Source organism: Fukomys damarensis, unplaced genomic scaffold (genome assembly GCF_012274545.1).
Source record: "Fukomys damarensis isolate Sample0158 unplaced genomic scaffold, DMR_v1.0_HiC HiC_scaffold_14, whole genome shotgun sequence".
Taxonomy (NCBI): Eukaryota; Metazoa; Chordata; class Mammalia; order Rodentia; family Bathyergidae; genus Fukomys; species Fukomys damarensis.
In genome coordinates this window covers 75,930,114-75,952,399 of record NW_022900926.1, presented here as the reverse complement: position 1 = coordinate 75,952,399, position 22,286 = coordinate 75,930,114, and the positions used below count along the sequence as shown (strand labels likewise).

Below are 22,286 nucleotides of genomic sequence, written 5' to 3'. Positions count from 1 at the left end.
CTTTGTAAACAGGGAAGGGTGCAGGGGGTGAAGGGAGGGCTGGGGAATGGGGAGAAATAAGAACCAAGATAAGTCATGAAAGGTACAAGATCCCAATGATGAATGTAACTGAATTGTATACCTAAAATGTACCAATAAACTTAATGAAAACAAAAATGTCATAGACAAAGGGGCCAGAGATCATATACAGTATCAAAGTATCACGACAGCCAGATAATAACCAAAAGTGTGATTTACTAATCTGCTAGGTGCTTCTTAATCCAATTAAGTTGATATACCACAATTAATGATCAGATTACTAAATGGGACTTTCATTTTCTGTATTTATTAAATTTTTTGTAACAGTTATAGTCTATCTTTAAAATAAGAAAATCATGGTCTTTAAAAAGTTACATATGTGTTTTATATAGATAACACATAATTTATTTATACAGAAAAAAGATAAGTAAATATATTAAATTATAGTAGTTATTACTGACAAAGGCATTATTTAAGTTTGTTTCCCAACTTTGAGAAGAACTATATACATTTATAATGAAAAAAACTGAACCATTTTTTGGGGGAAAAGGTACTGAAGACTGAACCCACAGCCCTCACACACTAAGCTACATTTCCACCCTCTTCTTATTTTTACACAGGGTCTAAATCACACAGGTTGTGCTTACATCACCCAGGTTATGATTTTCCTGCCTCAGCCTCACAGAGTGACAGGATTACAGGTGTGTGCTACCATAAACTACATGTTCATAAGAACCACAAGAAAATAGGGGATGGGGATTTAGCTCAATGGTACCACATCTATCTTGCAGGTGCAAGGTCCTGAGTTCAATCCCTGGTACCAAAAAATAAAAAACAAAAATAAATGGAAGGAAGAAAGGGAAGAAATAGATAAAATTCTAAGTTTAAAAAAATGAAAATCAGACCTTTAATCTTTCAGAAATATAAAAGAGGCTTAAATCATATAGTTTTCTAATGATTATTATATTTAATTGACCCTAAAAGTGGACTTTTCAAAGAAATGTATCACAAATTATATTCAGGCCATGAATTTTAACACTTCAAGCTTGGTAAAAACTGAAAAAAAAAAAAAAAGCTCTATATGCATAAGAAGTGTGTGTGTCACTGTGTGGGGGGAGACTAAATACCCGTACTGTTATATTAAACCAGTAACATATAAATATTAAAAATTTGTCTATCATTTATCTACCTACAGACTGAAAATGACCAAATTATAAAATATACTGATAAGAATTGGTTTAATATGTAAAACATTTGTTGAGTGCTATTATAAATGTTTATCTTTAATACTTAAATAAATCTTTAATACCTAAAATAGTGAAAACAGTGATAAGATACCAACAGTTCAGAGTAATAAGTCTTTATTTTGGTTATTTTTCTCTGTGATTATTTTCTGAGCCATTGGAAATGATATACATTACAATTTTTCTATGCTTATCATAAAAAAATACTTCTTACCTGCCAGTAACAAACTGTAAGAGGAGGACTCTCTCTTCTTGTGTAATGTCTTCTACAACTTCCCAGAACCACTAAAAGTAAAAACAAAAACTTATCTCATATTTCAGAGCAAATGTAAACTTATTAATACCAGAGAACTAGGCAATATTCATAAAGCATATTTTATTCTACGAAACTCATTTATCAAAAATGATTTCATACAAAGGTTTCATACACAATATTCCCACAAGAAGTATTTAGGGGAAAACTTTACTTTGTTAATTAATGTAAATTTTCATCTAATAGTGCTTAAAAGCTTATAAAATTAAATGGCAAATCTAACCTCAGTCTAAGCTCTAGAGAGATTTTACCTGAATAACAGGATCATCTCTTTCATAGCCACTTGTGTATTCTGTGTTTTTTATCCAATCACTCACATCAATTTCTGGCATGCCAGAAAGCAGTAGCTCCTTTGAGGAGAAAGAAAGTATCTCATTAATCTTCTTTGAGGAAAAAAAAATATTACATTTAAATAGCAAGTCTGACTTAATTAGAAACTAACCCCATATGAAACTGATTTATTTTTTGTGACAGTTTCCACAGTCATCAACAATAACTACCTAGTAAAGAATCCTTGATACTGATAATTTGAAACATTGTGAGGTGGTGGTATCTGCACAATGATTCAATTCAATTAAAATATGAGACTGTAGTTTGAGTTTATATACACATATACAACAGTTCACATGTGCAACAACTATATGAACATTACCTTTAGTTTATTTTTATTTGCAAACATGTTAAATTCTACCAAGAGACTGTATTCTCAACATTAAAGTGGAAGCAAAGACTTCAATAAATGCTAGATTAAAGTAATATGCATCAAAAATCATTATTAGGAAAAAGAAGTAATATAAAGTTCTTTAAAAAGAAAACAGTATTTATGGCAAACACCTATAATCCCAGCACTTGGGAGGACAAGGCAGAAGGACTGCTGTGAGTTCAATGCCAACCAGGGCCACCTAGTGAGTTCAAAGCCAGCTGAATTACAATGTCTCAAGACAAAACAAAACAAAAAACCCTTTTAAGGAATTAATTCAGACCTTTTAAAGACAATTTTCCCTAAAGTGATAATAAAATATTTTTTGTTATCTTGCAGTGCTAAGAATAAAACCTAAGGCCTCACGATTTTTGACAGGCTTTTTTACAGGAAGATCATCAAACTCATTGCAAAATCTCAATCATACAAACAAAAGTGAAATTAAGAATAGCAAGTATTTACCATTAGGTTTTCTAAGGAAAAATATAAAAAGATGTTGAATTAGCCCATGTTTCACAGTTGAGAACAGTAAAATGAGGCATTGACTATCTGCCTTAACCTACACAGTAAGCTAGAACACCATGCTTTGGTATAACAGGGTCATAAATGCAATGTAGTTCAAAGTCATGTCTCCTACAGCAATTACTATTAACATGTTCATGACTGGTATAAAGTATACTCACTCCGAACAAAATTAATATAAGGAAATATCTGAGAACTCCTGAAATTTTTGAGATTTATTCATTAGGCCTGAAAAGTTCTCTTTTCCAAGTTATCTATGTGAAAGTGGATTTTCTTTGTATACTTCCACCAAATAATACAGTACAACTGATTATATGGAGAAGCAGATATTAGAGCTCACCTGTCTTCTATTAAGCCACTAACCTTACAAATTTGCAAAACTGGAAAACAATACCACTCTTCTATTTGATCTTGATCTTGGAAAAGCAGTTACTTTTTAAATGGTACATATGTTAATATGCACTGAGCGTTTTTTGTTTTGTTTAACTTCAAACTCGGTAAAAACCAACTAATAGCCACATAAACAAAAACTCTTTTGTTTTTTTTACTATGGTATTTTAGGATTTATTGTTGTGATTTTTTTAATTGAGTTTACTGGTAAATTTTAGGGATACAGTACAGTTACATTCATTGTTAGGATCTTGTACCTCTACACAATAGGTCTTGTTTCTCATTTTTTCCCCTTGTCCCTGCCCTTCCTTCACCCCTCCTCCCCTCCCCATTTACAACCACTTTATTTCCATCTTTTCATTTTCTCACATTTTTTCTTTTCCCTTATTACCCTTCCCCTACCTATCCCACCTTCCCTACACCTTTAGGCCTTTTCTTCCCATTTCACAATGTCAGTTATCTCATTAGGATCTTATGTACTATTACAGTTTATTCACACCAGAGAAACTATTCGGTATTTACACATTTGTGTAGGAATCAATCTAACAAAAGAAGCAAAAGACCTCTACACTGAAAACTACAGCACTCTGAAAAAAGAGACTGAAGAGGACATAAGAAAAAGGAAAAATATCCCCTGCTCCTGGGTAGGAAGAATCAACATAGTGAAAATGGCCATACTTCCAAAACTGCTATACAGATTCAATGCAATGCCAATTGAAATTCCAACACTATATTTCACAGAACTAGAAAAAAGAATCCAAAAATTCATTTGGAACCATAAGAAACCTAGAACAGCAAAAGCCATCCTAGGCAACAGACACATGGCAGCAGGTATAACAACTCCCAATTTGAAACTATACTACAAAGCCACTGTGATAAAAACAGCATGGTACTGGCAAAGAAACAGGCCTGAGCATCAGTGGACCAGATTGGAAGACACAAAAACAATTCCAGATGTACTCAGCTACCTCATTTTAGACAGAGGGAGCTGACCAGCCTCAGTGGAGGAAAGACAGCCTCTTCAAAAAATAGTGTTGGAAAACTGGATAATCTTTGGAAAACCTGCCAAAGATTAAAATTGTAACCTTATCTTTCACCATGCACTAAACTAAAATCCAAGTGCATTAAAGATCTAAATATTAAAACAGAAACACTAACCTTACTGGAAGATAAGTTAGAACTCTGGAAGACATTGGCATAGGAAAAGACTTTAAGAACACATCCCCAGTAGCACGGGAACTAGCAGAAAGAATCAACAACTGGGATCTCATCTTATTAAAAAGCTTCTGCACTGCAAAAGAAACCATCAAGAGAACTAAGAGACAACCTACAATGTGGGAAAAATTTTTACCAGCTGCTCCTCAGACAAAGGACTAGGACTATTATCTAGAATATATAAAGAACTCAAAAACAATTAGCCCCCCCAAATATAAAGACCCAATTCAAAAATGGGCATCCGAAATGAACAGACATTTCTCAGACAAAGAAATAAAAACAGCAAGTAAATATATGAAAAAATGTTCCACATCACTGGTCATTCAAGAGATGCAGATGAAAACAACACTGAGATTCCACCTCATGCCACAAAGAAGGGCTGCTATCAAGAAATCACACAATAACAAATGTTGGCGGGGTTGTGGGGAGAAAGGGACCCTTCTCCATTGTTGGTGGGAGTGCAGACTGCTGCAACCACTATGGAAATCAATATGGAGATACCTCAAAGAGCTTGGACTGGAGGTTCCATTTGACCCAGTCATCCCTCTGCTGGGTATCTTTCCAAAAGAACTAAAAGAATCATATCACAGTGATGTATGCACACCCATGTTTATAGCAGCACAGTTTGTAATAGCTAAAACTTGGAAACAGCCCATTTGCCCATCAGCTGGAAACTGGATAAAGAAGATGTGGTTTTTCTATAAAATGGAATATTACTCAGCCATAAAGAACAAGAAATTAGATTCATTCATAGAAAAATGGATAAATATTGAGGATATATACTCCTAAGTGAAAAACTCTTGTTTTAAGGGGTCCTAAGGCTACAAAGTTTTAGAACTGTTAGTATAGTTGTGATTTAGTTATTTTCACAGCAGTATTAGAAAATATTTATATGTGCTGCATGAAGATATTCCAGTCACTCTTCCCAAACACATTTACCACCTCTTCTGCACTACAGACTGGCTTCCTGGCTTGCTGGCTTCAGGTTGAGCTGGAACACAGGCAGAGTTAGAGGGGATGGTATTTTCTGTTCCGTCTTGTTTCAATACCACATCTCTGCAGCAGCCTTATCTCCTAAACCACAGCTACTACCAAGAACCCTCCTTGGCAATTCAATCTCTCACAAGACCCTTATTAATTCTTCCATCTGTATCTTTAGTCCTAGTCACAATTAAGGCTTTCTGTTGTTGCCAGTCTACGGGCATCCCACCAGAACTTCTTTATTCTTTACAACTACTTCTAACTGTCCCTGTATTAAAGCTCTTTAATTTAACCACCTGAGGAAATCTTGTTCCCTGGTAGGACCCTGATACAGATCTAACAAAAGAGAGTGGGAATGAGTTTCATGTTTCTTGCAATTTATAAGATTTATCTTTTTCCCTTTTAGGCTGAAGGCAAGCTTTTAATAACATTAAGTGTGAGGACCAGGGACTTAGGTCAGAGGCACTGCACCTGCCTCGCAAGCAAAGGGTCCTGAGTTCGATTCCCATACCCCCCCAAAACTAGTTATGCTTTTATTGTAAATAATTATGAATAAAAATGACAGGCTATATCTCTCAAAAAAATAGACGAACCTTATATCATACTTATTTGTTATAATTTTCTGCAAAGAGAAAAATCGTTATTATACTATTAACAACTGACCAATATTATTAAATTGACTAAGAACACATAGGTGGAATGGAAATTTCACAAAAGTGCATATAATTACAATACTATAACCCCAATCAACTGTTTACTGATTTTGAAAAAACAAAATAACTGAATTTTTAAGATATAACAAGATAACTGTTAGAATGAGGTTTAATATATATAACCCACACTAACTATCATAATGTGAGTCATACAATGTTCATAGCCATTAAGTTACGTAGCATTCATATGACTCAATGTTGTTATATTCTGGTACTGTTATGGATAAATTCTTGAGCAGTACATTAAGAGACAGTCCCTTACACATTTGATAGAAATCCCTCAACTGTAATAGTATAATACATGTATTAATGATAACACTGCTGTGACTTTGTTAAACTGATAATTATCTCTTGACTTAGGGCTGCTTTCTATCCACAAGAGATAAATACACCTCTAGTTCAGGACACTGGAACTGTGGGCTATCTTCTCCGTAAAACTCTAGAATTCAACCTGAATCCCTTAACTGAGGTACAAATTTAAGAGAAATGTCTGTAAAAAACTGTAAAAAGATCCTTTCAGTGTAGCTAAGCCTTTTCCCATGAAAAGACACAAAGGCTCTATACTATTTATTACTGGTGTCATCAAGAATTAATTTGGCAATAATAATGAAAAGAATGGGCTGTGTGGTCAGAGAGCGTGACTTAACAGTCTAGCTCTACCACATATTCCACCATCTTAAGCAAGTTCCAAACCTTTCTTTGATCTAGTTTTCTGATCTGGGACATGTGAACACTTCTACTTACCTCAGAAGTTTGCTGTGAAGATTTTAATGTTGATATTTACATAATTCCTAGCAAATACCAAGTAGTTGGCAACTGTCAACATTATTATTACTGCAAAAATCATAAGCATGACTACAATGTTACTTATCCCAAATGATATTACCATCAAATCAGATCAATATAAAGCCAGAGTCTAAGACAAACTAAGAAGCCTCATCTAAATTCTAATATAAAATGCACAATTAAAAACTTAGCAGAGACATAACACAGGAAAATACCTTTAGTACGGTGGAGTAAGAAACTTTCTTAAACACAAAGGATACAAAGAAACCCATCATTTAAAAAATATATATATACATACATATATATGTATGCATATATATATAAACTGTACTGTTTCAACTAAATTTTTTTTCACTGAAAGAAAGCAGAGTAAAATATATATTCACAATAATAATGTCTAAGAATCCTATAAACCATTAACAAAAAAAAATTGAAAGACAAATTACTTACAACAGATATTTTGAAAATAGATATATAAATAGCCAATACACATAAAAGGTACTTGACTTCATTAGTCATCAGGAAAAGACAAATTAGTATTACAAGAAAAGACTATTTACACACCAGAACAGTGAAAGTGAAAAAGGAAGAAATATTAAAAAACTGAGGACGTAGAACATACAAACCCCCTTCATATTTGTGCGTGAAATTATAAAGAGACACACAACTTTAAAAAACTATTTGCTAGTATCTGTATCTACTAAAGCAATTCTACTCCCAGGTGAACATATGTACAAAAAACAAGATGCAGACATCTGTCCTCCCCGACAATACACACCACCATGTTTGTAGTAGCACTACTTGAAATAGCCTGGAACTTAAAAAACCCAAAAGAAAACCGACATAATACTGTACAGCAATGAAAATGAGCAAAGTACAACTGCATCCAATATAATAAATGGTTCTCACAAACAAGTTAAGCTTTTTCCCACTTAGAAATACATTTTAAAAACAAGTAAAGCTATCTACGATTTAAGAAGTCGAGAGAATGATTACACTTGAGGGGGAATAGTGACTGAAATGAAACACAAGGACACCTTGGGTGCCAGGATCTGCTTCTTTTCTTTTCTTTTTTTTTGGTACCAGGGATCAAACTTGGGTCCTTGAGCTTGTGAGCAGGTGGCGAAACCACTGAGCTAAATCCCAGGTCTCCAGACTTCTTAATCTGGGGGCTGTTTCCACAGGTATGTTCAGTTTGTTGAAACTCAATGGGCCACACATTTATTATGCACATCTTTTCCTTATATATGTATCAATAAATGCTTTATAAACTTATCAGTATCAGTAAACTGCCAGGCAACTTTTTGTTAATTATCTTTGTTATAGCTGTTTGTGTTATAACTACACATACGTCCAGAAAATAACAAAATTTTCTGTCTTAAACTTCACAATGCTAATTTAATCCAAGCACAGTACTGGAAAAGTCCGATTGCAGTCATAACTAATAACAGCTCATAATTCTTTCAATTTTGAGTGCTAAAAATAATAAATCTTACCTAAAAATAAATGAATCTATGGCAAATAAAGCCATTAATATTACAACTAAAATCAAGACACTCAATAACTTAAATTTAGTAAAAGTCACAACAGACTTCAAAATTAGCAAAATGTACTTTTTTATACAAAGACATACTATGATAAATTGAAATACTAATATATGTAAATTGAAGGCATATATCACCAACCTTATTCATACAGTAAAATGAAAAGGCATAGGGTAAAATGAATTTTATGAAACAATAAAAACCAAAGAGTGCTTTTCCACTGATCTGGAATTTACTATTCCTAATTATAATTTTTAAAGTAAGAAAACAACTACACTATAGAGTTTGAAAATAATTTATTATTTTTTAAAAAGGAAAAAGAATATGAAGAAAAACCCAGACATAAATCATTTGAAATAAGGAATCCTGTTAGATCACAGTAAAAGGCAGGTGAATTAAAGAAAAAAACATTCATCAGGAAGTAGATGGTTATAAAGACAACAGACTCTACATAAGTTTGAAACAGAGAATTACAAAATCACACATATGGTAAAATAAGAAGCTAGAGAAGATTACACAAATACAAGAAAAAGTCTTCTTCTTTTGGGAAGAACAAGTTAGTATCAGCATCCTTTATGTGGCCAAACAAAAAATTCAGAAATAACATAGAATACTGTTTATGGGTTGATTCACCTTCACCATCTTCTACATAGAAAGCATTCAAAATATATCCTGTATTTATCACCACCTCACCCCATTTCATATAAAGTAACTGTTACTCTGGTTATTAAGCTTGAGAGGTTAGTAGTGCATGCTGTAATCCCAAGGCCAGCCTAAGCTACACAGAAGACCATCTCAGAAAACAGCAACAAAAAGAAGTGCAACCACATCTTATTTTTAAAAATCTCTGAATTTGAATATTAAATTAACCACTTAAGTTTACCCACCCAAACATCACTTGGGCACCCAGTCTGTTTACATAATGACTATTCCGAGCATTGCTTGGGCAGGTGTCATTTCAACCAGTCGATTCTTGTATTGAATAAATTGGATAAAAACTGTCATGGTGGGGGCCGTACCAGGGATCAAACTCAGGACGCTGCACTTGGGAGGCAGGCAGTGTCACCACTGAGTTATATCCCTGGCTTAAATTGTCATTTTTTTAAATTTCCTGCTATATTATCTTATAAAATTAATGAAAAAAAATGCAATTTTTGGTCATCCTGTATTTAAACAATTGGACTGGCAAGTGGTTAAGCCATACTGTCTCACTATACATTATTCCATTCACTATCATACTCCAAAATTATTTCTGAATTACATCAACTAGTTTTACTAGAGTGACAACAAAAAATTAGTTTTTCCTTACCAACTCATATTCATCAAAAAGCTGTATCAGAGAAGGTGGAATGAACATATGAAAGCCCTGTAAGAAAGCATTGATCTGAGGCTGAATGGCTCTTGTCATTCGAAGTTCAGTAACAAGCTGGACATACTCCGCCTACAAAAAAGAAGTTTTTGTGATGATTTTTTAAAATTCCACATAGACTGTGCTAATAACAATCATTTTTCATTTAAAAGGTAAAGGCTTAGAGCTATTTTGGTACCAATAGTCTTATTATTGCAAACCAGTAAATGGTGATTCACTAAGCCATTTGAGCTAAAATCCTAGCAATCAATAACCTGTAACTTTTCTCTTGTCCTGAATCAGTGGTTACTATCACATCTGCTGTTAAAAACAAAGACTCTCATACTGTCTAATTACAGATACTGTCTTATTACCTCCAATTCTAGCACTCTTTCTAAGCCATCACCATCTCTCAGTTGCATTACTGTAACGTCTAGTGTCCATTCCCATTTCCCCCTATACTGCTGCTGTTTCGCACCTCAGAGTGAATTTTAAAACTACTGCCCAGAACCCTGGATTCACTTCCCGTGACACTGAAAATAAAATCCAAATATCTTTTCTAGTCTTTAAAGTCTTAAGGAAGCTAGCCCGTGCCTTACTTGCTAATTATATTTGCCACCTACTCTTTCCCTAGCTGGCAACCCAATTCTGGCTTTCTTGGCCTTCTGAATATTCCATAAGCTTTATTCAGTGTCTTTATCCCTCCAAGTCTATGCGACTGAAATATTTCATTAGAGTATAACCACTCTGCTAGCAGCAGATCTGTTTTATTTACCAATAGTATATAACTTCAGCTCCTAAAAAGTAGTGCTTTTATAAGTATTTAACAAATACAGGATAAAATGAACATATACATTCATCAAAATCCCTTAATATGCTTTAAATTTGATAAAATGGCTCACTGTACCACAGCTAATTCAATTCTGAGTTAAGGAGATATTTTCAAATATTTTATTGTAAAACACATTATTGTCATAAAGAATAAATTCATTTAAAATTTAATTGGTAATAAAAATGTATTTTGGAACAGATTATCATACATATGTATATATGTGCACAATTTCTACAAGACATCAATTACCTCTAAATGAAACTTTGTGAGCTAAAAGCAATGATTGATATATATATATCAAATATAGTTTTCACCAACCAGGAATGAATACTCACAAAGAGAAAAAGGCCTCTTTCAGACTTTTTCCTATATGTTTTGGTACTAATCTGATGCTTTATTCAAAGAAAAATAAATTTAAAAGGCACAGAGCCAGGAAGTTATACAAGACTGCTACCTATAAATTCTCCATATCTACTACAGCTACAGAAGGGCCAGAATAGATTCCCTCACAGTAGATTTCCCAAAACTTACATAATTTGGCCCAAGAAAAGCTAGCATCCCTGCTTTTCAGTCTATTCCAAAATCCAAATCCCACTTCACTCCATCCAAAGGTTTTTCTCCACTATACAGGAATTAATCAGTTATTACCAGTAATATTCATATTTAGAGGAGACAGAAATATGTACCCAACAATCAAACAGGAACATCTGCTAAGTTTCCAGAGTTCAACCCCTAAAAATGTAACACACATGTGATGAGAGCAGTAATTTCAGCACTAGAACAGGATTATTTTTTAGTGTATGTCCATTTTAACTAAAACCACACTGGACACCTTAAAGTTTTTCTGTCCCATTTATTCATTAATGACACACGTACGTTATTTCCTTGAACAAGAATGACTTTTTCCCAACAGGTCTTGGTTTTATAATCCTTAACTATTTAATAATCATTTGGCATTAAAAATTATGAAGAATGAAAAATAAGATTTATTAGCTGTTCAACTTAACCTATTTTAATTGCATTCTGCATCAAAATAGTACATATTTTCAATATGTATCCATTTTCCTATGAATGAATCTAATTTCTCATTCTTTATGGCTGAGTAGCATTACATTTTACAGAAAACCACATCTTCTTTATACAGTATCCAACTGATGGGCAAATAAGTCACACATGTGTAAATACCGAATAGTTTCTCTGGTGTGAACAAACTATAATAGTACATAAGATCCTAATGGTATAATTGACAATGAGAAGTAGGAAGAAAGGGGCTAAAGGTGTAGGGAAAGTGGGAAGGGTAGGGGAAAGGTAATAAGGAAAAAGAAAAAAAATGAGAAAATGAAAAAATGGAAATGAAGTGTTTGTAAAGGGGGAGGGGGAGGAAGGGGTAAAGAGAGGGCAAGGATAAAGGGAAACGATAAGAATCAAGACGCGTCATGTAAAGGTACAAGATCCCAATGATGAATGTAACTGTACTGCATACCTACAATGTACCAATAAACTCAATGAGAGAAAAAAAATAGTACATATTTTATCATACATTTTATTTTTTGAAATAACCAATGCACTAATATTTCCTCACATTTTTTCATTGATTTCTTATGATACTAATTGCTTTACATAAATTTAAGAACCCCAGATATACTGTAGTTCTTGAATATCAATTCATGAAAATTAGCTCATTCAGTCAATCTTCATACTAAGTTATTTAAGTGTTAGTAAATCTTGGTCTAAAGTATTTTTCAGTAAAATAATGAGAGCTATCAAAAACTCCTCTGAGTTGTTCAGTAAAATGGGAATTTTCCAGATAGTTTAAGGTAACCATGTTTAATTTTTTAAAAATCTAAGGGCTGGGAATTTTGCTCAGTGGTTCTACCACCTGCCTTGCAAGCACAAGGTCCCGAGTTCAATCCCCAGTATCAGGAAAACAAATAATAACTTTTATAAAATCTAAAACTGCTTATTAAATTCTCCCATCTCTTCAAAAGTACACCTTCAAATAAAATAACACAAATTAACATTATCTTGACAATACAATTATTACTATGAACCTCTACTACTACTACTACTTACTACACACTAATTATTCATTCTGTAAGAAATACAGTGGCCACATTTCTATTACTGATAAAGGCACCTAAATGACTTTAGAGTTTTGCATAATTATATCAAAGTTATCACATACGCTTTAAGAAAACAGTACAGATACACAGATGTTAACCAGCACAAGACACTGGCATGAAAGAGTGGAACAATTAAACATTAAATATAAATCAAATCTAAAATCTCTCTTTGCTCGAAAGTATTAAAAGAACTGATATATTCTGACTACAAAAATGATGTCAATAGAATTAGCTTTAAATAATGGCTACATAATTAGTTTGACTTAATCTAATATAATCATAAGTCACAGTATCACTTTGTAAAATACAGTATATAAAAACCATAATTTGCCACATTTAAAATCAAAAAATTAAAATCTAAAAACAAACAGCTGATAAAGTGGAGGCAAGAGATCTTCTACCTCCTACAGAAAACACATCCTAGAAGTGTCATAGCTGTTTCTACTTGAGTTTTGCTTGAATATTTTGAGGATTAACATAGAAGACATTATAGAATAAATTATATGAAAGGGTATGTTCATACATACATGACAGACTCTAATATTAAAACTATTTCCATACTGAATAGAGAAGCAACCATACCAAAAAGCTGTAAATCAGAAAAATCTCAAAGAACAGATCAAATACATAAAACACACAAAAGCTAATCCATACGTAGCATCTGTTATTATCACTACAAAATAGAATTGATAGGTAACGAGATAAATGAAAGGAAGATGGCAATACTACTAGTCATTTGAGGGCCATATCCATAAAAGTGGCAGTGACCTTTTACTCCCTCCTCTTTCTCATATTCCCAATTACCAAGTTCTATAAATTCTACATCCTCAAAAGCTCAAAAGCAATCCCAAGGTCTCTAGTTTCACTGCCACTGCCTTATAAAACTCATCACATACACTCTCCTGTATCACTGCCACAGCCTCCTATCAGTTGCCCTGACTCAAAAAAAAAGTTCCCTATTTCAATCTACTTGGCATGTCTCAAGTAGAGTTTTTTAAAGAGGAAAAGAAAGAAAATAAACTTAATCATATCACTCCCCTCTTTAATATATGGAATTATCCCAGAGCCATCAAAATAATTTTCAAATTCCGTATTGTGGATGCAAAGTCTAAGAATCTGGTTTCTGTGTATGTTCCTTCACCTTATCTTCTCTCACTCACTTATTTTGCAATCTATGCCATGCTCCACAGCTCACATCTACTTGTAGTTCTCTAATTGTGTCATGTTCTGTGCTATCTCTGTGCCTTCTTATAACACCATAACAACAGCTTACCCCTTCCTTGATTCTACATGAACACTTTTCACTTCTCACTAATTTAATTGCCATGCTTCCTCCTCCATTCCCTCCAGCCCCAGTCCATTCTCATTCTTTCTCATCTGGATGAATCTTATGACTGATGTTGCAAAAGCAATGCTTACATTTAAACCAACGCAGCTTACCACTCAATTCTAAGAGTTGCAACTGAAGATCATGGAAGGGAAAAATGGGTCATATGTAACTCAAGAATTTGTGGCCCTAGGATTATAGCTTTTAGTCGGGAATTGTGAAATAAAAACTTCTTAAAAAGATAAAAATCTATTTAAATGCTAAATTTTTAGCTCCTAGTAATTCAGTCATTTTCAAAAATGACACTATGATTATTTTTCCTAGATTTTAAAACAAATCAGTAACAAATACAAAAATTAAATTTAAAAGGTCATTTTATATTTCAAATGTGAATTTATGTTCTGCTTGTATTACTTGTATTTACTTAATATGCTGCATATAAAATAAAAGGTTATATTATTTTCATCTGTTTGGTTTCACTCAATATTTAACAAAGGCTATTAGGAATGAATGACACCACTGTGTGGAAATCAGCTTACACAGACCTTCTCATTCTAACAAGTTTCTTAACTCATTTAAGTTTCAATTATGTTTAAAATTATAAAGCTTAATTAGACCTAACAACTTCAACTTTATACTTAAAATAAATAATTGGCTAGTCCAAAGTCACAGACAAATTCATGGTAGAATGTATGAGAAAAGAATAATGATATTTCTAAGAAAAAGTTTGAAATTTTAAAATTAACATTTTATAAACTGAATACAATTTTAAGTCAAGAGACCTGTAAAAATGTGGTATATTTCTAAAGTTTTAAATGAATCAGGTTGCGCATTAAATGATCATTAAACATTTAAACAACAGATTTTTTTCCTTTACCTGAAAGAACTCAAGGAGACAGAATAAAATCAACAGTATATTCCAGGCAAAAGGCACCTAGGCTGCCTGAATGAGATCGATAAAACTTGAATGTTGACCTGGTTTGCTCGGAAAAGCAGCTCTCAAATATTCCAAGGGGTGCTAAAGGACATGGGTGTTCAAGGAAAATCTGGGATTCGGCTTCGAGAAGCACACAGACAAGCATGCCAGTAGATGGAGCTGAGCCCGGACCCGGTTCACCTTCGGGTTCACATCTTGTTCCTGGTTCTGGCCGACTGGCTTTTTCTGCTCTGCTCACAGCTACCTGGAAGGCTGGAGACCAGAGGTTTGGGACGCTCAAACCAGACAACTGCAAGATGCTGTCACAAATGTGGAGAACCATACTGGGGAGCTGTGCCAAATCTTTGCTGCTTATGTGCAGAAGAAAACTGCCAGACTGAGAGACAAAGCAGACCTCCTGGTGAGTGAAATTAACATGTATGCCTCTACAGAGACCCCAAATTTAAAGTAAGGCCTGAAAAATTTCGCTGATGAGTTTGCCAAACTTCAGGATTATCAACAAACAGAGGTTGGAAGACTGGAAGCCAGAGTTATTGAACCTTTCAAAGCTTATGGAGCAATTGTAAAATTGAAATGGGATGATCTCAAAGCAGCAAGGAACAGAGAAGCTAAGCAGTTAACTCAGAACTCATCAACGAAACCCATCTGATCTACATGTAATTTCACAGGCAGAAGCTGAATTACACATAGCTTCAACAGATGTTACCCAAACAACTCATCATCTAGAGGAAACTATTGACAATTTTGAAAAGCAAAAAATAAAGGATATCAAGAATGTATTTTCAGAATTTATCACAATTGAAATGTTATTTCATGGCAAAGTTTTAGAGGTCTACACTGCTGCCTACCAAAATATATAAAATACTGATGAGGATGAAGATTTAGAGATTTCCCGAAATTCTCTGTATCCACTAGATTATCCATCTCATTTAGATATTGCAAAAGCAAATTCAAAGTCTCCTCTTCAGCGAGCACTGTCAGCTAAGGATATGTCTGGAACAGGACAGGTATATCTGCCTGTCAATTAAGAAAGGATCAACATACAGAAGATGATGAAGAGGTAGGCTTTACAGAAAAAGAAAATTAACTTTAAGTTAATTTCCACATGTCTATTCTCATCTTAAATGACTTAAAAACTTTATACTCCCCTGATTAGTTAAACCTCAAAACAAAATCCTACCATAAATGCAAATATAAAGGAAATTTATGCTGACCAAAAATTAAGGTTTAAAAAGTATTACATTTCAACATTCTAATGGTATTTGATTATTTTTATGTTAAGTTCCATTTTTTAAAAAAGGGATTAGATATTTCAAAGCATTTTATAATACACTGAGTTGCAATAAGAATGTAACTAAAAACAAAAGATTTAAAAATTTCTCTTGACATTAAGACTCCATATTTTCAATATCAGGAAAGCTATGATTGCATACAAATTCTATTCAATGAAACTTCTAAAACCTTTTTACTTTTGTACTTTTATTAAAAGCTTATTATTTCATTTGATATGTAAATTTACTACTTTCAAGATGTATTCAAATAAAGTAAATGAGGCATTAAAAAAATTTAAACAACAATGTAATAGCACAATTATACTTGGCTTTGACTGGTAATGTTAGAATTCAAAAGGCTCAACTAATTGTGAGAAATGTTTTTATCAGAAAAATAAAAGTTGAAAATTTACATATTAATGATTGACACCTGCTATAATCAAGCCTAATCATTAAAATTTGCCTGCAAGCAACCAGTTATACAAAAATATATTCCACTTTGAAAAACATTTCAAGCTTTTTAATATTACCATAAAATTCTGGCCTAAGACAAGATTCACAATAAAGGGTACAACTTCAATGTGAGCATCTTATTTATAATTATTTATTACTTCATTCTTTCCAGATCTCAATAGCAATCACAAATGCAAAAGACCTACTAAAGTAAGTGTTTCTAAAAATCTAAACAAAATTCATGTCATAGTGGGAGGGGATTGGTAGGATATACAAATATAAATATAGCTATATATCACAGACTTGCCAAAGAATTGTTCTGCTTTGTTATATTAAATATACTTAAAAGGAGTGACAAATCTACTTATAATATATAGTATTTACATATAAGGGTCATGTTTATGGTTTTCTCGAAAAGCAATCACTTGTTTAATAAAGATTCTATAACTTCATTACTCTTAACTGAGGGTAAGTCCTCCTGCAAAATAAAATAAATGTATTGCAAGATGAACAATTTAGCAATTAAAGATTTTAAAAATATTTTACCATTACACTCAAACAAGATTTAAAAATTAATTTAAGCATCTTACTATTTCCATCTTCTACAACTTAACATGGTTCATTATATTAAAAATCAAGCTAAGTTCTTCCCTAATGTGGTTAATTTTGCATTCAGTATGAAGAACATGTGACTTAAAGTCAGAACACCTGAGCTTCGGCACCACTGTTTTGCCATTAACACTTTGGCTTCAGTGTCCTTATGCACAAAATCAAAGAGCCAGCTAAAAACCTTCTAGGTATAGATGAGTAATGCTCAGCTCTTATTTCCAATAACTGAACTTCATTTTTTATATATATGTAGTACATATGTTTCAAAATGTAAACTTATGTATTTCAATAGGTTTCCAATTCCCATTATATATGTGAAACCTACATATAAACCTATTTTTACAGAATACTATCTAAAAGTAACTTTTACAGTTTTTCATTTTATAAAATGTTAATAACACTTTCATATGGGAGGTATTTTTATCCCAATTTTACAGAATAGAAAATTGATGCTCAAAGATCTGTTCAGAGGCAATTAAGTCTTGCAATGGTGGTGTAGATCAATGGTAGAGTACGTGTCCGGTACACCTAAGGCTGTAGCTTGATCCCCAGAACTGAAAGCACACACATATGTATACATACACATACACACACACACACACACACACACACACACACACACACACTAACACACACACACTAACATGATCAAGTCTTTTGATCCTTTTAAAAATAATCCCTGGTTAAAAAAAAAAAAGAAGAAGCCGGGGATTTAGCTCAGTAGTTCGGTGGCCTGCCTTGCAAGCACAAGGATCCAAGTTCAATCCCCCGGTACCAAAAAAACAATAATACTAATAATAATAATCCCTGTTCTACTAAATCTATAGTCTACAAAATGTTTTAATAGACTTTCATAGTTAGTTGATTATGAAGCTGTCTTGAAATTACAATGCAACTAAAGAAAGAACAGTAAGTAATAGACATGGAATTCCAAACTAGATTTTCTAAATCTAGAGATCCTTCAAAATATACCAAAATAAAACTGTATGATAAAGACACATTATGATTTTCATCAGGAAAATTGAAAATAAATACAGGTACCAAGACTATAATAATATGCATAGAGTAGATAAAGTAAAAAGCCAAGAGATCTGACTGATATATGAGAACCCAAAAGCATGTACACAAAGCTTAAACATTGGGATTTCTTTTCCCTACTAGAACACTTTAATATTACACTTAAAACATGAAATAGTGATTGCTGCAAATATTATCTGGATTAAACTTATTTGTAATCAAGTTTTTCAAAATGCAAATGCCCAATTTATACAATCAACTGAATATCAATGTTACTTTAGAAACTATCTCAGCAGAACCAGTACAATATTGAAATATTTTCTAAATCAAAATTTGGTATTTGGTAGTTTTGTTATTTCAGGGGGGCCAAGCTAAAAACAATGGCTAAGGTGAAAATTCAAGTACTCACTTTGTTACTTTGTGTCACAAGAATACTTCCACCTCCAGGTTTCAAAGGAACCTCTTCCATTGCTCCAAACACATCAGTTTCAACAGAAAAAGTTAGTTCTAGACCCAGATCACTAATATCGTTATCTAAAATCCATTGCAAATTTTTGGCATATTCTGGATCAATTGATGCCACATCTTGATAATTTACAGGAATACCTAAAAGATGCAAAAACATAGCAGTTATGCACTAAAAGCCACTGCCTTTGTCTGTTTAATGGTAAAAGACTGCCCTCTACAGAAACTCTGGAAAACTGCAAAACATAATCCAGTTCACACCATGTTCCTAAATTTGGAAGCTTATTAAATTAAGCCTACATTTCTTCCACATCTTCACAGCTATTAAGGGAGCTTCTATAAACTTCAGAAGTGCCAATTACCTTAAGTATACCCATATTAAAATGTATTATTTGCCTAAACATATACACTAAAATGGAAAACAGAACTTTGGGACAGAAGTTTTTTTAAGTAGGTCATTTTTTTTCTCCCTCTAGTCCTCAAATAGCTTAGAAACATAGATGGTCTCCAAACAAAAATAATTTCATCCAGAATGCCACTGCTAATCTACTTAGTTTTCCCTTAAAAGCTGTAAAAAAGACTACGTAAATAGGTGTCTATGAAAATAATGAGAGAACCATACCAAGAATGTGCTTGTAGAATGATCGTGTGAAATAAATATTGACCAGCTGCCTATGGTTCAAGGCTAATCCCAAGATTTGTCCAGCAAATCGGAAATAGTTCAAGTGATCAGGATTTACATAGGAGTTGCTATTGGGCTGGAAAGTTGTTCCTATTAAAATAAGTACAAAATAGTTTATTCTTAAAAATCCACACGAAGAAGATGGATAATTTCAGTATACATAAATTAATTCACATACAATTTTAGCAAAGCTAAGGTTCATTATAGAAGCTGCCAGAGGAATATTCTTTGTGGAATACACAAACAGGCAGTAGAAATAGGAGAGACAGAAGATAACCTGTAATCCACATATACTTATTAGAGAAAAGTCAGTGTGCAGACAGAAAACTGTACAATACTTTTGACTAAAAATAGTTGGAAGAATGTCAGAGAAACCCTGGAAAAATATAGTAAATATAACTAATAAACACACATACATACCTACACACACACAGACACACACACACACACACACACACACACACACACACACACACACACACACACACACACACACTTTCCTAAGCATGTAAAGTAACTACAAAGCTATATATTAAGGTAAATATTGTCTCATTCATCTATATATGCCTATAGTAGGTATTCCTTAGATTTTGTTTATTAAGTAATAGGACACTCTAAGGAAAACTAAAAATTTCAAATGTGCAACTGTCATTAATAGACTTCATCACTGAACTTGATACCTATTAACAATGATAAGAAAACTACCTAAGTCTACAAATCAATTCTTCCATATGACAAATAATTAAGTGGTAAAAATTGTTACTGAGGTAAAAGTAAAAAAGGCAAGGGTTAACAGTTAATGATTACTGTTAAAACCTAATGCCATGAACTATGATTCTACTTCTACAAAGTATCTAGAATAGGCAATATTTTTTATATATTCAAGGTAGATTAGTAATTTGAGGTTAGAAGAATGTTAAATGAAGAATTACTACCTAACAGTTTCTTCTTTAGCTGATGAAAAAGTTGTGAAATTAGTGGTGATGGTTGCCTAGTATACTGTATGTACTGTACTTAATACCACCATAGTATACTCTTTTAAACATTTACAAATGTCAATTTTATGTCATATATTTTACTACAATCCAGTGCAATAGAAAAACTTAATGTTAACATCTCAAGTTGAACTCTCCTTCCTTTTTCTGTGATAATCAGTAACTTGGATTATAAATTTACTCATTTATTCTACAAATATATAATGAACTTATGCTATATACTGAGGCTACAAGAAAGAAAAACGGGTAAATCTAATGAAATAGATTCAAGGAAAAATAAAGGTAAGGTATTCTTTTCCTATAAAAGAATGTAAACACTAGGGAAAAGGGCCTAGCAATGTATCTCAGTGGCGGAGTGCCTGCTAGGTAAGTATGAGCCATGGGTTCAAGCCCCAGTACCATTTTTAAAAAGCTACGGGGGAAAGAAAATATGTCTAAGGAAAGTAAATATTTTCAGGAAAAGCAGGCAACTGTTCAAAACATCTGAAAGTGAAATCCAACCATCACTTTAAACGGAAGTATTAATTCAAAAATCTCTCAAATATACCTCAGAAAAATGAGGTGGTAATTATTCACATATCATCTACAAGAACAAATTACAAGTCTATAGATCGCAAACACTGTTTTCCACAAAAAGAACTGTTCAACTGTAGCTTTTAAGACTTGGAAACTCAAATGGGGTTACCAAATTTTTTTAAGTCCATTTACTAGCAACACTATTTTATAAAAGAAAATATTACTCAACAACAACAGAAAAAGGAGACTAAAGGACAATGCTTAAAGTGAATAAATTTCAAAGGGTTGATAAGAATGTCTTCATGGCCAGCATTAGACTTTGAAACAAACATTTAAAAACCACCTGTTTACAGGAAAGAATATCAGACTGAGGGGCAGCCCACTATCTGGTCCCCCTGCTGCCTCAGACAGAAGCTTTCTTTCCCTCAATAACTTTTTCCTACTCTTAAAAAAAAAATGGAATATTAGACTGAGTTGTTCCATTTATAATTCTACCATTCATCAGCTGTGTAAATGCAGACAAAAACTCTGAATTTCAGTTTTCTCTTCTATAACATGTTAACTCCCCATCTGGTTAACAGGATGATTGTGGGGTGAAAGATAAATGATAATGAAGTAGTTTGAAAAACATGAAAAGTCACAGAAAAAGTACAGACCATTCAACTTACCATCAGCTGACTGGGTAAACAATGCATAATCAGGATTGACTATCTCATTAGACAGAATATCGAACCACTCCCGCACAACACCTTGACCCTGAATTCAAGAAAATAAAATTTATCATCAATACCAATACAATGGGAAATTTTTTCCAACTAATAACAAAATTAAAATCATACTAAATTTCCTCTCATTAATTGAATATTAAATATTAATCAAATATGTTTCCATTGTTTATATATAGTGATTTCTACATCACTTATTTTTATACCTACCATGCCTTCTTCTCCATGGAACCGTACAGCAATTCCTTGCTTTAACTTTGCACAATTTGCTTTTGATACAACTTCACAGCTACTCCTAAAAATAGAATCTAAATATGTAGTACTGGTTAATTTTACATATTAAACTTTACAATAACAAGTACTTCATACCTTTTATATATCCTAGTTTCTTTGCTAAACATACCTCTGTGAACCAACAGAATATCATTTTCATTCACTGGCCTGTGTACCATGTCTGAATCAGGTTGTCCTGAATGCAAATGTTCATAGAACCATTCGCAACGATCTTTGAATGGCTACCCAAAAAAAAAAAAAAAAAAAAAACAGAAAAAAAAATAAGC

At 32.9% G+C, this 22,286-nt stretch overlaps 1 protein-coding gene and 1 pseudogene across 6 annotated transcripts in view; one reads left to right on the top strand and one right to left on the bottom strand.

The window, feature by feature from the left end:
- Positions 1-22,286, bottom strand: part of Hace1 (HECT domain and ankyrin repeat containing E3 ubiquitin protein ligase 1) — a 102,173-nt gene that overhangs the window by 8,233 nt on the left and 71,654 nt on the right. For all 6 annotated transcript variants that reach the window (XM_010607185.2, XM_010607186.2, XM_010607187.2 and 3 more), the window contains 8 exons: positions 22,130-22,241; positions 21,937-22,034; positions 21,670-21,757; positions 19,431-19,580; positions 18,753-18,949; positions 9,736-9,867; positions 1,827-1,925; positions 1,477-1,547 (listed from right to left, as the gene is read on the bottom strand). In XM_010607185.2, coding sequence (XP_010605487.1) covers positions 1,477-1,547; positions 1,827-1,925; positions 9,736-9,867; positions 18,753-18,949; positions 19,431-19,580; positions 21,670-21,757; positions 21,937-22,034; positions 22,130-22,241 — 947 coding nt within the window. The remainder of the gene's footprint in view (positions 1-1,476; positions 1,548-1,826; positions 1,926-9,735; positions 9,868-18,752; positions 18,950-19,430; positions 19,581-21,669; positions 21,758-21,936; positions 22,035-22,129; positions 22,242-22,286) is intronic.
- On the top strand, positions 11,470-16,080 carry LOC109117504 (annotated as a pseudogene).